The 17162-nt window shown below is 39.3% G+C and overlaps 1 protein-coding gene across 1 annotated transcript; it reads right to left on the reverse strand.

Annotated features, from left to right (window-relative positions):
- Nucleotides 1-2726: 2726 nt before the first annotated feature.
- Nucleotides 2727-3590, reverse strand: ZCCHC13 (zinc finger CCHC-type containing 13). The gene has a single exon (XM_007992095.3). The coding sequence runs from the start codon at nt 3503-3505 to the stop codon at nt 2993-2995; it is 513 nt and encodes a 170-aa protein (XP_007990286.2). The 5' UTR covers nt 3506-3590; the 3' UTR covers nt 2727-2992.
- Between the last annotated feature and the right edge of the window lie 13572 nt (nt 3591-17162).

Consider the following 17162-nt stretch of genomic DNA (forward strand, 5'->3'; position numbering starts at 1 on the left):
CCACTCAGTTGGGCGTATTTGTACATGTTTACTTCTTTTTTTATTCTGTGACATTGATCTACATGCCTATATCTCTACCTATATCATTCTATCTTGTTTATTATAACTATATATTTTTAAATAAAGTAGACTGATTCTTCCCATTTTATCCTTATTTTTCAAAATTCCTTCAGCTATTCTAGTTCCTTTGCCTTTCTCTACAAATTTTAGAATAATCTATATCTACAAAAAATCTTCCTGGGATTGTAACAGAAATTCCATCAAACCTGTATATCAATTTGAGGAGAATAGATATATTTTATTTGCTGAGCCAATCTATGAACATAATATGTTTCTCCATGTATTTAGATCTTTGATTTCCTTCATCAGTATTTTTTACTTTTCAGCATACAATTACTGAACATGTTTCATTAATTTACACTTAGTTATTTCACTTTTGAGTGACTATTAACTGGTATCATATTTTAATTTTAGCATCCATTTAGTCATTACTAATATATAGAAATACAATTGATTTTTGTATGTTTTCCTTGTTTCTTGCAACCCTGCTATAATAATCAGTTCTAGGAGTTTTTTTTTTGTGTGTGTTTTCCCAGTAATTATTTGAGATTTTCTATTTAGACAATCATGTCATCTGCAAATAGGAACCTTTTTGGTCTTTCCTCTCTGATACGTATGCCTTTTATCTTCTATTAGTGCCTTATTGCACTAACTTGAACTTCCATCACTATGTTGAAAAACATAGTGAGTGAAAAATCCTGAAGCTGGGCACGGTGGCTCAAGCCTGTAATCCCAGCACTTTGGGAGGCCGAGACGGGCGGATCACGAGGTCAGGAGATCGAGACCATCCTGGCTAACACGGTGAAACCCCGTCTCTACTAAAAATACAAAAAAAATTAGCTGGGCAAGGTGGCGGGCACCTGTAATCCCAGCTACTCGGGAGGCTGAGGCAGGAGAATGACGTGAACCTGGGAGGCAGAGCTTGCAGTGAGCTGAGATCCGGCCACTGCACTCCAGCCTGGGCAACAGAGCGAGACTCTGTCTCAAAAAAAAAAAAAAAAGAAAAGAAAAGAAAAGAAAAGAAAAATCCTACATCCTTGTCTTTTTTCTTTTTTCTTTTCCTTTTTTTTTTTTTGAGATAGAGTCTTGCTCTGTCACCCAGACTGGAGTGCAATGGTACAATCTCAGCTCACTGCAACCTCTGCCTCTGGGGTTCAAGCGATTCTCCTGCCTCAGCCTCCCAAGTAGCTGGGATTACAGGCATGCACCACCACGCCTGGCTAATTTTGTATTTTTAGTAGAGACGAGGTTTCTCCATGTTGGTCAGGTTGGTCTTGAACTCCCGACCTCAGGTGATCCACCTGCCTTGGCCTCCCAAAGTGCTGGGATTACAGGCATGAGCCACCACACCCAACTAATTTTTGTATTTTTAGTAGATACGGGGTTTCACCATGTTGGTCAGGCTGGTCTCAAACTCCTGACTTCGTGATCCGCCCACCTTTGCCTCCCAAAGTGCTGGGATTACAGGCGTGAGTCACCGCGCCCAGCCCAGTTTTCTTATGTGTATTTTATATACAATGTTCAGAGGTATTTTTTTTGCATTTAGCCAGAAGAATAGTACTTGTATTTCATCTTCTCAGAAGCAGAAACCCTGTTAGCCCTATCTTATTTTTTAACAGATATTTTGTTCATAAATCAGGAAGACGTTTCAATTTTATAAAATGCTTTTTTAGTCTCTATTGGTGTGCCTTCCTGTTTGTATCTATTAATACAGGGCTTATATAAGCAGTTTTACCTAAAACTTGTGTAGTGGATGTTATATAGTTGTCTACCCATGTCCCAAAGCATACAGCATGGGTTATGGACTCAAGTACAGAATGCTGGCTGTGACTTTTGCAAGACTACAGGGAGTAGTGCACCTGAAAGTTTTCTGCAGAAATGTGTGTTTTTTGCTTCCTGATCTTTGCTTTTGTTCCAGAGAGACTAAAAATAAGTTTTTTCTTTTGAGATGGAGTTTCGCACTTGTTGCCCAGGCTTGAGTGCAATGGTGCAATCTCAGCTCACTGCAACTACCGCCTCCTGGGTTCAAGCAATTCTCCTGCCTCAACTCCTGAGTAGCTAGTATTACAGGCATACACCACCATGCCTGGCTAATTTTGTATTTTTAGTAGAGACGGGGTTTCACCATATTAGACAGGATGGTCTCCATCTCCCACCTCGGCCTCCCAAAGTGTTGGGATTACAGGCTTGAGCCACCGCGCCCGGCCAGGTTTATTTTCATTAAACTACACACCCTGTGCAGGGCCAGACAGAGATGTCTCTTTCAGTGTTGTTTAAAAGCTAATGAGGCCAGATAATTCAAAGCCATCAATATGATAAAATTAAAGTTACTTTGGCAAGGTCATGGATTTTCAGAATCAGCTTTATTTGCCCTATGGATCTCTGAGGAAATATAACCTCCTCAGGGTGGCCTTGTGTATCTAAAACAGAACCACATTCTTTCCCTCTTTCCCCCACATACACATTCTCTTTTTATCCTTTTACCTCCTGTTCTTTTTCTCTCTGGCAATTTACCTTCATCTGACACAATATTTTTCTTGTTAATAGATTCTAGGCCTGTGTTTCTAAACTTGTTCTGATTTGTTCACCAATATGGATCCAGCTCTTCCAATAGTGCCTCCTAATTAAATGTGTGAAATCAAAATACACCAAAAGAACCCCCAAAGTGATTGGTGCTCAGAATGACTATTCAATAACTAGATTTGCCTTTGGGGCAGAAGCAGCACATTAATTGTGGGGCATCTAGCAATGATTAACTTTTTTGAGTTTTGGGGTTTTTTTTCCTAGCTCTTTCCTCCTTTAACATGGTAATTAAAGCTCACTTGCCTGAGAGTAGCCCAATCTATCGACCTTCTGGTCAGTGAAGTTTTCAGAGAAAATAATACAATTATCAATCAGCAAAAGGAGGGGGGAAGATGACAAAGGGAAAAATTTAAGCGGGAGCCTCACTGGGACATTCCCTGGCTAGATGTCCGGATTCGCCACAGCGGTAGCAGTTGACCTGGCTCGCCTTGCTACAATTGATGGCCACATGACCAGTTTCGCCGCATCGGTAGCACTTGACCTGGGCGCAGTCTTTCTGAATGTGCCCAAGTTTCCCGCAAGAGTAGCATTTCTGCTCTTTCTGACGATCACAATCACAAGCCAGATGTCCTAGTCTGCCGCAGGTATAACAGTGTCGGTCTCTCTCTCGTTTAGGTTCCTTACAGTCTTTGGCGATGTGGCCGCTTCTCCCACAGTTGTAGCAGATGTTTCCGAAAAGGACACAGTTCTTAGCATGATGACCGAACTCACCGCAGCGGTAACAGGTGTAAGATAGGGTGGTGGAACTGCATTGAGAACCTCTGCCATGGCCTCCACCTCCTTGCCCTCCAGCTCCTCCTCTAGGGCATCCCCGAGTCCAATGGCCAGAGCGCCCACACGCGAAGAAATCCTTACTGCTCATGGCTACGGTGCGATCTTCCAGTGAGCAGGCCCACCTCGGCCCCGGAAGCCCCGGCGCAACACCCCTTTGGGCGGCTTAGAAGGAAATAACGGTTTTCCGCTACGGGTCTCAGTGATGTCATACAAGGTTTGCACACGGCCCCATTCAAGTGTCACGGACATTCCTGACGCCCTTCCCACCCGACTTTCCTCCTACTCAAGAAGCCAAAAGCACAATAATCTGTTAACTAAGAAGTGTTGTTTTCCGTTTTTGTTTGTTTCAACACTTGAATCATTGAGTTTGAATCCCTTCCTATTTAGAAAATTAGACTTGTAGAAGTTTTCATAATTTAGGACTTGGCCGGGTGCGGTGGCTCACGCCTGTAATCCCAGCTCTTTGGGAAGGCCAAGGCGGGTGGATCACGAGGTCAAGAGATCAAAACCATCCTGGCCAACATGGTGAAACCCCATCTCTACTAAAAATACAAAAATTAGCCGGACGTGGTGGCGCATGCCTGTAATCCCAGCTACTCAGGAGGCTGAGGCATCGCTTGAACCAGGGAGTCAGAGGTTGCAGTGAGCCGAGATGGTGCCACTGCACTCCAACCTGGGCAACAGAGTCAGACTCCATCTCAAAAAAAAAAAAAAAAAAAAAAGACTTAGGCTTTCTCTCTGTGGTCTAGTATATGATCAGTTTTTATATATGCTCTACGGACATGGGAAATAATGTGTAAGATATATGTAATCCAATAAGCAAAAGAAAGAAATTAGAGTAACTCTTTTCTTGTTTTAAAAAATAAGCGTCCATAAAGATAAGAGATACATAAGATAGAAAAATGCCACAGTGAAAAGATTTATGCATGATTTAGCCCATTTTATTGCAAGAATCTTAGCTTTCAATATAATCACCACCATTTAAGTTGTAAAACATAACAGGATTGAAGCATTTAGTATAAAGAAAGTGTTATTACTTGGAAAATAAAAACTACAAAAGCAGGCCAGGTGTGGTGGCTTACAGCTGCAATTCCAGCACTTTGAGAGGCCAAGCAAGGAGAATCGCTTGAGCCCAGGAGTTGGAGATCAGCCTGGGCAACATGGCAAAACCCCACCTCTACTGAAAACAAAACCAAAACCAAAAACAAAACCAAGAAAAACATTACCTGGGAGTGGTGGCTGGTGCCTGTAGTCCCAGCTACTTGGGAAGCTGAGGTGGGAGGATCACCTGAGCGAGGAGGTCAAGGCTGTAGTGAGCCATGATTGTGCCACTGCACTCCAGCCTGGGCGACAGAGCAAGACCCTGTCTCAAAAACAAAAACAAAAACAAAACAAAACAAAACAAAACAAAACAAAAAAACTACAAAAAGAAACATTTAAGTATTGGACAGATTTCCTCTCTGTTGCTTTCCAAGTTGTTTGTACCTAATATAAGTTTCACAAAGATTTATGGACATGTTGCACATTCATATAGATATAGAAATAAGTATGGGAGGTTGGGTGTAGTGGCTCACTCCTGTAATCCTAGCACTTTGGAAGGCCAAGGCAGGCAGGTCACTTGAGTTCAGGAATTCGAGACCAGCCTGGGCAACATGGCGAAACTCCATCTCTACTAAAAGTAAAAAAAACTAGCCGGGTGTGGTGGCTTGCACCTATAATCCCATCTACTTGGGGGGCTGAGGTGGGAAGATCCCTTGAACACAGGAGGTGGATGTTGCAGTGAACCATGATCGTGATCGGGCCACTGCACTCCAGCCTGGGCAACAGAGTGAGATCCTGTTTCAAAAAAAAAAAAAAAAAAGTATGGGAAATTAACACTGAAACATCAACAGTAGCTGCTTTGGGTTATATGATTGAATATGATTTTTTTTTTCCACCTCATTTTCCTTCTCTGTATTTTTCGATTTTTGAAATGAGATTAGGTTTTGTACTTTAAAAAAATCTACAATATGCTTTTTCTTTAATAGTTTTATGCTTTGCATGTGCATTTTTTTCAGACATCCAGCACAAATGTTTTGGTAAAACATAGAATTAAGAGTAGTGAATGTAGCAATTGGCCTTTATTTTCAACATGACTTAATCGGAATGTGCAACTGCCTCCATAAATGCAAACACAAAAAAACATCTTTTCAAAAGTTAAAGTTGAGAGCCATGTAGCAAGTGTAGTTGCCACATAAAGTGTATGTAGTTTAAAGAAATGAGTTTCATTCCTAAACAATGAAGTGGTGTTGCATAAATGATATCAAAGGTTAAAAATTTGATATATCCTTGTTAAATTAACCCGTTGTTGGTCTTTTTTTTTTTTTTTTTTCCTTTTTGTGGAGAATGGGTTGTCGGTATGTTCCCCAGGCAGGTTTCAAACTCCTGGGCTCAAGCTATCCTCCCGCCTCTGCCTCCCTAAATTCTGGGATTATAGACATGAACCACCTTGCCCAGGAAATTAACCTTATTAATTATCATGTTGAAATTCCCTTTAGGTTTATACTTTAATTAAAGCTATGCATGATTGAGACAAAATAATAAATACACTTTATGTCACAGTAGAGAATATACATGTTTGTGTGGATCTCTTTTTTATTTAAACTTTTCTAAATTTTTAATGTTTGTGGGTATATAGTAGGTATATATACTTATGGAGTACATGAGATATTTTGGTACAGCCATGCCATGCGTAATAATCATATCATGGAAAATTGGGTATCCATCCCCTCAAGCATTTATCCTGTGTGTTAGAAATAATCTAATTATACACTTTTTTAATGTTGAAATGTACACTTAAATTGTTATTGACTACAGTCACCCTATTGTGCTATCAAATGCTAGGTTTTATTCGTTCTTTCTTTTTCTTTTTCTTTTTTTTTTTGAGACAGAGTTTCACTCTGTCACCCAGGCTGGAGTGCAGTGGTGCAATCTCGGCTTACTGCAACCTCTGCTTCCTGGGTTCAAGTAATTCTTCTGCCTCAGCCTCCCTGAGTAGCTGTGACTACAGGTGTGCACCACCACACCCGGCTAATTTTTTTTTGTATTTTTAGTAGAGCCAGGGTTTCACCATGTTGGCCAGGCTGATCTTGAACTCCTGACCTCAGGGGATCCACTTGCCTCACCTCCCAAAGTGCTGGGATTACAGGCGTGAGCCACTGCGCCTGGCCTATTCATTCTCTCTAGCTACTTTTTTTTTGGTACCCATTGACAATCCTCACCTCCTCCCCAACCCCCCATTACCCTTCACAGCCTCTGGTAACCATCCCTCTACTCTCTATCTCCATGAGTTCAGTTATTTGATTTTTAGATCCCACAAAAAAAGTGAGAACATGCAATGTTTGTCTTTTCTGTGTCTGGTTTATTTCACTTAACATAATGACCTCCAGTTCCATCCATGTTGTCAGAAATGACAGCATCTCATTCGTGTTTATGGCTAAATCTTACTCCATTGTGTATAAGTACAACACTTTCTCTATCCATTCTTCTGCTGATAGACACTTAGCTTGCTTCCAAATCCTGGCTATTGTGAACAGTGCTGCAACAAACATGGGAGTGCAGACATCTCCTCGGTATACTGATTTCCTTTCTTTCGGGTATACAATACAGCAGTGGGATTGCTGGATCATATGCTAGCTCTATTTTTAATCTTTCAAGGAACCTCTGAACTGTTCTCCACAGCGGTTTTACTAACTTACATGCTCACCAACAGTGTACAGGGGTTTCCTTTCCTCCACACCCTTGCCAGCATTTATTATTATCTGACTTTTGGATAAAACCCATTTTATCTGGGGTAAGATGATATCTAATTGTATCTTTAATTTGCATTTCTCTGATGATCGATGATATTGAGCACATTTTCATATGCCTGTCGGACATTTGTATGCTTTCTTTTGAGAAATGTCCATACAAAATTTTTGCCTATTTAAAAAAATTGGATTATTAGGTTTCTTCCTACACACTTGTTTGAGCTCTTTGTATATTCTGGTTATCAATCCCTTGTCAGAGGGGTGGTTTGCAAGTATTTACTCCCCTTCGGTGGGTTGTCTCTTCACTTTGTTGATTGTTTCTTTTGCTGTGCAGAAGCTTTAGAACTTGGTGTAATCCCATTTGTCCATTTTTGCTTTGGTTGTCTGTGCCTGTGGGATATTACTCAAGAAATTTTTGCCCAGACCAGTGTCGTGGAGTTTCCCCAACGTTTTCTTGTAGTAGTTTCATAGTTTGTAGTCTTAAATTTAAGTCTTTAATCCATTTTGATTTGATTTGTGTATATGGCAAGAGATAGGGGTCTAGTTTCTTCCTGCATATGAATATCCAGTTTTCCCAGTACCATTTATTGAACAGACTGTCTTTTCCTCAATGTATGTTCTTGGTAACTTTGTTAAAAATGAATTCACTGTAGGTGTGTGGATTTCTTTCTGGGTTCTCTGTTCTGTTCCATTGGTCTTTGTGTCTGTTTTTATGCCAGTATCATGCTCTTTTGGTTGCTATAGCTCTGTGGTATAATATGAAGTCAGGTAATTTGATTCCTCTAGTTTTGTTCTTTTTACTCAGGATAGCTTTGGCTATTCTGAGTCTTTCGTAGTTATATATACATTTTAGAATTGCTTTTTTTCCACTTCTGTGAAGGATGTCACTGGTATTTTGATAGGAATTACACTGAATTTGTATATTGCTTTGGGTAGTATGAACATTTTAACAATATTGATTCTTCCAATCCATGAACATGGAATATCTTTCCATTTTTGTTTGTACTCTTCAATTTCTTTCATTGGTGTTTTATAGTTTTTATTGTAGAGAACTCACTTCTTTGGTTAAGTTAGTCCCTAGGTATTTAATTTTATTTGTTGCTATTTTAAGTGGGATTCCTTTTTTAAAATTTATTTTTCAGATTGTTCACTGTTTTCATATAGAAATGCTACTGATTTTTGTATGTTGATTTTGTATCCTGCAACTTTACTGCATTTCTTTGTCATTGCTAATAGTTTTTCTTGAATCTTTAGGTTGTTACAAATATGAGAACCTATCATCTGAAAACAAGGATACTTTGACTTCTTTCTTTCCAATTTGGATGCCCTTTATAGCTTTCTCTTGTCTGATTGCTTTAGCTAGGACTTCCAGTACTATCTTGAAAAACAGTGATGAAAGTGGGCATCCTTGTCATGTTCCAGATATTAGAGAAAAGGCTTTCAGCTTTTCCCCATTCAGCGTATTACTAGCTGTGTGTCTGTTGTATATGGTTTTTATTATGTTGAGGTGTGTTCCTTCTATACCCAGTTTTCTGAGGATTGTTATCATGAAGGAATGTTGAATTTTATCAAATGCTTTTTCAGCAGCCGTTGAAATGATCATATGGTTTTTGTCCTTCATTCTGTTGATATGATGTATCACATTAATTGATTCATTTATGTTGAACCATCCTTGCATCACAAGGATAAATACCACTTGGTCGTGAAGAATGATCTTTTTAATGTATTATTGAATTTGGTTTGCTAGTATTTTGTTGATGATTTTTGCATCAATATTCATTGCAGATATTGGCCTATAGTTTTCTTTTTTAATGTGTCTTCATCAAGTTTTTGTATCAGGGCAATACTGGCCTTATATAATGAGTTTGGAAGTACTTCCTTCTCCTCTATTTTTCAGAATAGTTTGAGTAGAATTTGTATTACTTCTTCTTTAATTGTTTGGTAGAATTCAGCAGTGAAGCCATTGGGTCCTTAGCTTTTCTCTACTGGAAGACTTTTTATTATGGTTTGGTCTCATTACTTGTTATTGGTCTGTTCGGGTTTTGGATTTAATCATGGTTCAACATTAGTAGATTGTACATGTCAAAGAATTTATTTCTTCTGGATTTTCCAATTTATTGGCATTTAGTTGCTCCAATTTATTGGCATATGGTTGCTCACTAATGATCCTTTGAATTTTGTGGTATCAGTTGTATTGACTGCTTTTTCATCTCTGATTTTGTTTATTTGGACCGTCTCTCTTTTTTTTTTGTTAGTCTGACTGAAGTTTAGTCAGTTTTATCTTTTCAAAAAACCAACTTTTTGATTCATTGATCTTTTGTATTCTTCATTTCAAATTTATTTATTTCTGCTCTGATATTTCTTATTTCTTTTCTTCTACTAATTTTGGTTTTGGCTTGCTCTTGCTTTTCTAGTTCTCTAAGATGCATCATTAGGTTATTTATTTGAAGTTTTTCTTCTTTTTTGATTTAGGCACTTATAACTTATCAGGAGAACCCACCCCCAATATTTCAACATAGGTTCTTTCTATTTTCTATAAGTGTCGGCCAAATGAGAAATAAAGAGAAAGAGTACAAAGAGGGGAATTTTACAGCTGGGCCTCCGGGGGTGACATCACATATTGGTAGGACCGTGATGCCCACCTGAGCTGCAAAACCAGCAAGTTTTTATTAAGGATTTCAAAAGGGGAGGGGGTGTAAGAACAGGGAGTAGGTCACAAAGATCACATGCTTCAAAGGGCAAAAAGGAGAACAAAGATCACATGCTTCTGAGGAAACAGGACAAGGGCAAAATCAGAAACTCCTGGTAAGGGTCACAAGGCAAAGGGCAAAAGCAGAATTACTGATAAGGGTCTATGTTCAGCAGTACACGTATTGTCTTGATAAACATCTTAAACAACAGAAAGCAAGGTTCAAGAGCAGAGACCCAGTCTGACCTCAAATTTACCAGGTTGGAGTTTCCCAAGCCTAGTAAGCCTGAGGGTACTGCAGGAGACCAGGGCGTATTTCAGTCTTTATCTCAACTGCATAAGACAGACACTCCCAGAGCAGCCATTTATAGACCTCCCCCAAGGAATGCATTCCTTCCCCAGGGTATTAATTATTAATATTCCTTGCTAGGAAAAGAATTTAGTGATATTTTCCCTACTTGCACGTCTGTTTATAGGCTCTCTGCAAGAAGAAGAATATGGCTCTATTTTGCCCGATCCTACTGGCAGTCAGACCTTATGGTTGTCTTCCCTTGTTCCCTGAAAATCACTGTTATTCTGTTCTTTTTCAAGGTGCACTGATTTCATATTGTTCAAACACACGTTTTACAATCAATCTGTACAGTTAACACAATTATCACAGTGATCCTGAGGTGACATACATCCTCAGTTTACAAAGATAACAGGTTTAAGAGATTAAAGTAAGATAGGCATAAGAGATTATAAAAGTGTTATTTGGGAACGGATAAATGTCCATGAAATCTTCACAATTTATGTTCCTCTGCTGTGGCTCCAGCCAGTCCCTCCATTTGGGGTCCCTGACTTCCTGCAACAATAGCTATGAATTTCCATCATAGTACTGCTTTTGCTGTATCCCATAGGTTTTGATATGTTGTGTTTCTATTATCATTTGCTTCAAGAAATTTTTCACTTTCCTTCTTAATTTCTTTATTGACCCACTAGTCATTCAGGAGCATATTGTTTAATTTCCATGTGTTTATATAATTTCCAAAATTCCTCTTGTTATTGATTTGTAGTTTTATTCCATTGTGGTCACAGAAGATGCTGGGTATTATTTCATTTTTTAATGGAATGTTTTAAGACTTGTTTTGTGGACTAATATATGGTCTTTCCTTGAAAATGATCCATGTGCTGAGGAGAAGAAAGTGTATTCTGCAACCGATGGATGAAATGGTTTGTAAATATCTATTTGATCTATATTATAGATTAAGTCTGATGTTTCTTTATTGATTTTTGCTGTCTGGAAATTTGTCCATTGCTGAAAGTGGGGTGTTGAAGTGTCCAGCTATTATGGTATTGTGGCCTGTCTCTCTCTCTTTAGCTCTAATAATATTTGCTTTATATATCTAGGTGCTCCAGTGTTGGGTGCAGATATGTTGACAATTATATTATCTTGCTGAATCGACCCCTTTATCATTATATAATGACTTCTTTATCCCTTTTTACAGTTTTTGTCTTGAAATCTATTTTGTCTGCTATAAATATAGCAATTTCTGCTCTTTTTGTTTTCCATTGGTATGGAATATCTTTTTCCACCCCTTTATTTTCAGTCTATGTGTACCTCTCTAGGTGAAGTATGTTTCTTATAAGTAACAAATCAATGAGTATTGTTTATTCATTCATTCAACCACTCTATGTCTTTTGGTTGGCAAGTTTAGTCCATTTACATTCAACGTTATTATTGATAAGTAGGGACTTAATCTTGCCATTTTGTGATTTTTCTGGTTGTTTTATGATCTCTTCTTCCTTCCTGTCTTCCTTTTAGTGAATGTGATTCTCTCTTGTGGTATGATTTCATTTCTTGCTTTTTATTTTTTGTGTATCTGTTGTATGTTTTTCAACTTTGGGTTACCATGAAGTTTGCAAATACTATTTTATAACCCATTATTTCAAACTGATGACAACTTAACACTGATTGCATAAATGAACACACAAAAAGAGAAGTAACAAAAATGTTACATTTTAACTTCATTTTCCCACTTTTAAACTTTTTTGTTGGCTGGGCATGGTAGCTCACTCATGGCTGTAATCCCAGCACTTTGGGAGGCTGAGGTAGGCGGATCCCTTGAGGTCAGGAGTTCGAGACCAGCCTGGCCAACACAGTGAAACCCTGTCTCTACTAAAAATACAAACATTAGCCGAGCGTGGTGGCACATACCTGTAATCCCAGCTACTTGGGAGGTTGAGGCAGGAGAATTGCTTGAACCCAGGAGGTGGTGGTTTCAGTGAGTTGAGATCATGCCACTGCACTCCAGCCTAGGTGACAGTGCAAGAACACTCTGTCTCAAAAAATAAAATAAAATAAACTTTTTTGTTGTTTCTCTTTATGTCTTATTGTATGATGTCTTGAAAAACTGCTGTAGTTATCATTTTTGATTGATTAATCATTTAATCTTTCTACTTAAGATAGGAATAGCTTACACACCACAATTACAGTGTTATACTATTCTATGTTTCTGTGCTTCCTATTAACAGAAGTTTTGTACCTTCAGATGATTTTTTCTTGCTCACTAACATCCTTTTCTTTGGGACTGAAGCTTGCATCCCTTTAGCATTTCTTGTAGGACAAGTCTGGTGTTGATGAAATCTCTCAGCTTTTGTTTGTCTGGGAAGGTCTTTATTTCTCCTTCATGTTTGAAGGATATTTTTGCTGGATATACTATTCTAGGGTTTTTTCCTTTAGCACTTTAAATATGTTATGTCGCTCCTTCCTGGTCTGTGAGGTTTCCACTGAAAAGTCTGCTGCAAGACTTATTGGAGTGCCATTGTATGTTATTTGTTTTTTTTCTCTTGCTGCTTTTAGTATTTTTTTTTATACGTGGCCTTTGGGAATTTGATTCAGGTAGTTTCCTTTGGGTTAAATCCATAAACTTCTTGTACTTAAGTGTTGATATCTTTTTCTAGGTTTGGGAAGTTCTAATACCACCCATTTGAATAAATTTTCTTTCTTTCTTTTTTTAAACATTCTATTATTTTATTTTTACTTATTATTATTTTTTTGAGACAGAGTCTCACTCTGTTGCCCAGGCTGGAGTGCAACGGCATGATCTCGGCTCACGGCAACCTCCACCTCCTGGGTTCAAGCGATTCTCCTGCCTCAGCCTCCTGAGCAGCTGGGATTACAGGCACGCGTCACCAGGCCCAATTAATTTTTGTATTTTTAGTAGAGACAGGGGTTTCACAATGTTGGTCAGATTGGTCTCAAACTCCTGACCTCATGATCCGCCTGCCTCAGCCTCCCAAAGTGCTGGGATTACAAGTGTGAGCCACCGCACCCAGCTTAAACTTTCTACCCCTATCTCTTTTTCTTCCTCCTCTTTAAGGCCAATAACTCTTTTTTTCTTTTCTTTTTTTTGAGACTGAGTTTCACTCTTGTTGCCCAGGCTGGAGTGCAAGAGTGCAATGATGCAATCTCAGCTCACCGCAACCTCCACCTCCCAGATTCAAGTGATTCTCCTGCCTCAGCCTCCCAAGTAGCTGGGATTACAGGCATGCACCACTACACCCAGCTAATTTTGTATTTTTAGTAGAGGCAGGGTTTCTCCATGTTGGTCAGGCTTGTCTCGAACTCTCAACCTCAGCTGATCTGCCCGCCTTGGCCTCCCAAAGTGCTGGGATTACAGGCATGAGCCACCATGCTCAGCTCCAATAACTCTTAAATTTGTTCTTTCAACACTGTTTTCTAGATCTTATAGGCACACTTCATTCATTTTTATTCTTTTTTCCACTCCTCTGACCGTATATTTTCAAACAGCCTGCCTTTAAGCTCACTAATTCTTTCTTCTGCTTGATGAATTCGGCTATTAAGAGATTGTAATGTATTCGTCAGCATGTCAATTGCATTTTTCAACTCTAGAATTTCTGCTTGATTTTTTTTTTTTTTTTGAGATGGAGTTTTTGATCTTGTTGCCCAGGCTGGAGTGCAATGGTGTGATCTTGGCTCACTGCAACCTCCACCTCCTGGGTTCAAGCAATTCTCTTGCCTCAGCCTCCTGAGTAGCTGGGATTACAGGCACACACCACCACCCCCAGCTAATTTTTGTTATTTTTAGTAGAGACAGCGTTTTGCCATGTTGGCCAGGCTGGTCTCAGAACTCCTGACTTCAGGTGATCCACCCACCTCAGCCTCCCAAAGTGCTGGGATTACAGGCATGAGCCACTGTGCCCAGCTGCTTGATTCTTTTTAATTATTTCAATCTCTTGGTTAAGTGCTCTATTCTACTGTGGCTGAGCTGGTATCCAAGATGTAAGACAAAGTCATCTTTACTCTTTGCTCTCCTCTCCTTAGGCAGAAGCAAGGAATCACTTTCTGCTGTGAGCTGCAGTGCCTGGGGTTGGGGGAGGGATGGTGCAAGCACTCCCTTAGCCACCCCGGCTGGTATCTCTCTAAGTCATGTGCTACCCTAGTCCACTGGCTCTAAGCCCAGGCTAGCACTATAAGTTGCCTAGGAATGGCAATCCTTGTGTCCTAGACTGCCTTTCAATTTTATCTAAGAAGCTCAGAGCACTTTAGCCCACGGTAGCAAAGCTTGCTGAGAAAATCAAGTTTTGACTGTTGGGATGGCTGATTCCCCTCTGGCTAGGGCTGGTTAAAGTGTTCCCTACATGCACAGGTGCTGGCTGAGCCCAGCATGGCTTTATTCTCCACTGTGACAGGGCAGCACTGAGTTCAATGTAAATTTCCCCAGTTGCTGTGCACTTCCTTTCCAAAATGCACAGATACTCTCTCTTTGGCTGCATGGTTGTTGAAGGGTGACGAGTGAGGGGTGGTGTCAGGGATTTAAGACTCTCTCCTGCCTTTCTCAATGCCTTTTTCAGTGATAGGAAGTTAAAACCAGATACTGTGATTGCTTACCTGATTTTTGTTTCTCGTGATGGTGGTTTTCTGTGTGCAGTTAGTTGTTAAAGTTTGGTGTTCCAGGCCAGGAGCGGTGGCTCACGCCTGTAATCCCAGTACTTTGGGAGGCCAAGGCGGGCGGATCACCTGAGGTCAGGAGTTCAAGACCAGTCTGGCCAACACGGTGAAACCCCGTCTCTACTAAAAATACAAAAATTAGCCGGGCATGGTGGCGGGCGCCTGTAATTCCAGCTGAGGCAGGGAGAATCCCTTGAACCAGGGAGGCAGAGGTTGCAGTAAGCCAAGATCGCGCCACTGCATTCCAACCTGGGCGACAGAGGGAGACTCTGTCTCAAAAAAAAAAAAAAAAAAATTTGGTGTTCCAGCAGAGGTGAGGGGGACAAATGGTGTTGACTTTTATCCCACCATCTTGCTCTGTCCCCTGGATTCCTTAATTTACTAAATAATTGGAACTCATAGTTTGAAACATACTATTTAGAGGCATACATGTAAAAATATCTTTATATTACTAGTTATTTATTTATTTATTTTAGACAGGAGGAGTCTTGCTATGTTGCCCAGACAGGTCTCAAACTCTTGGGCTTGAGCAATCAGCCTCCTGAGTACCTGGAACCACAGTCGTACGCTGGCTACTATGACTTTTTGATGTTTCGATTTTAGACATTATCTGTGTCTTTCCATTTTGGAGGATGAACATTTAGTCTTCTTTTACCACCCACCCTATGCACTTGCACAGTCCAAACTCCTCATTCCAAGTATGCCTCCCTTCACCTAATATTGGTTGGGACAATATTCAATGTTTTCATAATTGTAAGTATGTAAATGATACTCATGCCTGAGCCATTTGGAGAGTACTCTGATCACTTCATTACCTGCATGGTTTTTTATGTTTTCTGAAGTTAGTTATTATCATTCTTTATTTCTTTAGTTTCTCATATATTTACCTAAATTTTATTTCATAGTTCTATCTATGTGTTTATCTTTATACCAGTACCACATAATCTTGATTACTGTAGCTTTGCATTATACTTTGAAATTGGGAGGAGTAAGGCCTCCAGCTTTGCTCTTTTGATATGACTATTCTGAGTTCCTTGAATTTTCATATGAATTTTAGGATCAGCTTGTCAATTTCTGCCAAAAAGGCAAATGGGCATTTGATATGGATTATGGAATCTGTAGATCATTTTGGAGACTATTATTATCTTAAAAATATTGAGTCTGGCTGGGCATGGTAGCTCACACCTGTAATCCCAGCACTTGGGAGGCTGAGGCAGGCGGATCATGAGGTCAGGAGTTTGAGACCAGCCTGACCAACATGGTGAAACCCTGCCTCTACTAAAAATACAAAAATTAGCCAGGCATGGTGGCACACACCTGTAATCCCAGCTACTCAGGAGGCTGAGGTAGGAGAATGACTTGAATCTGGGAGGCAGAGGTTGCAGTGAGCTGAGATCACACCACTGCACTCCAGCCTGGGTGACAGAGCAAGACTCTGTCTCAAAAAAAAAAAAAAAAAAAAAAAAAAAAATTGGCTCATTCAATATATGAGCACAAGTTATTGTTTCATTTATTTAGGCTTCTATTTTCATTCTCTGATATTTTGTAGTTTTTAGTATACACGTCTTGCACGTCTTTTGTTAAATTTTAAAGTATTTCATCATTTTTGATGCTATCTTACATAGAATTATTTTCATATCATTTTTCAATTGTTTACTGTTATTGTATAGAAATACAATTATTTCTGTAAGTTGATCTTGTATCTTACAACCTTGCTGAACTGATTTAATAGTTCCAGTAGTTTTTTAGTGGATTCCTTAGGATTTTCTATAGACAAGATTATGTCATCTATAAGTAAAGATAGTTTATATTCTTCCTTTCTAATCTGGATGCTTTTTATTTCATGCTCTTGCCTAATTGCCCCAGCTAGAACTTCCAGCACAATGCTGAATAGAAATGGTGAAAGCAGACATTTCTGTCTTGTTCTTTATCTTAGGAGGAAAGCTCTCAGTCTTTGACCATTAAGTATGATGTTAGTCATGGTTTTTTAATTTTTAAAAAATCTACCTACTTTTTTATTGGGTTAAAGAAGCTCTCTTCTATCCCTAATGTGTTGAGTGTTCTTATTATGAAGGGGTATTGAATTTATCAAATGATTTTTCTGTATCCTTGAGTTTGCCTTGCCTTTTGCATTGGCTAGAATCACCAGTAGTACATTGTTGAATAGCAATTGTGAGAGTGAACATCATTGTCTTCTTTCTGATCTAAAGAGGAAAGCTTTCAGTCTTACCATTAAGTATCATGTTAGCTGTGGGCTTTTAGTAGATGCCCTTTATCAGATTGAGAAAGCTCCCTCCTATTCCTAGTTTACTAG

The sequence above is a fragment of the Chlorocebus sabaeus genome, chromosome X (genome assembly GCF_047675955.1).
Source record: "Chlorocebus sabaeus isolate Y175 chromosome X, mChlSab1.0.hap1, whole genome shotgun sequence".
Classification (NCBI taxonomy): domain Eukaryota; kingdom Metazoa; phylum Chordata; class Mammalia; order Primates; family Cercopithecidae; genus Chlorocebus; species Chlorocebus sabaeus.

Bases quoted from the DNA above. Each gene is read 5' to 3' on its own strand.
- ZCCHC13 (XM_007992095.3), bottom strand. From the start codon at position 3,505: ATGAGCAGTAAGGATTTCTTCGCGTGTGGGCGCTCTGGCCATTGGACT.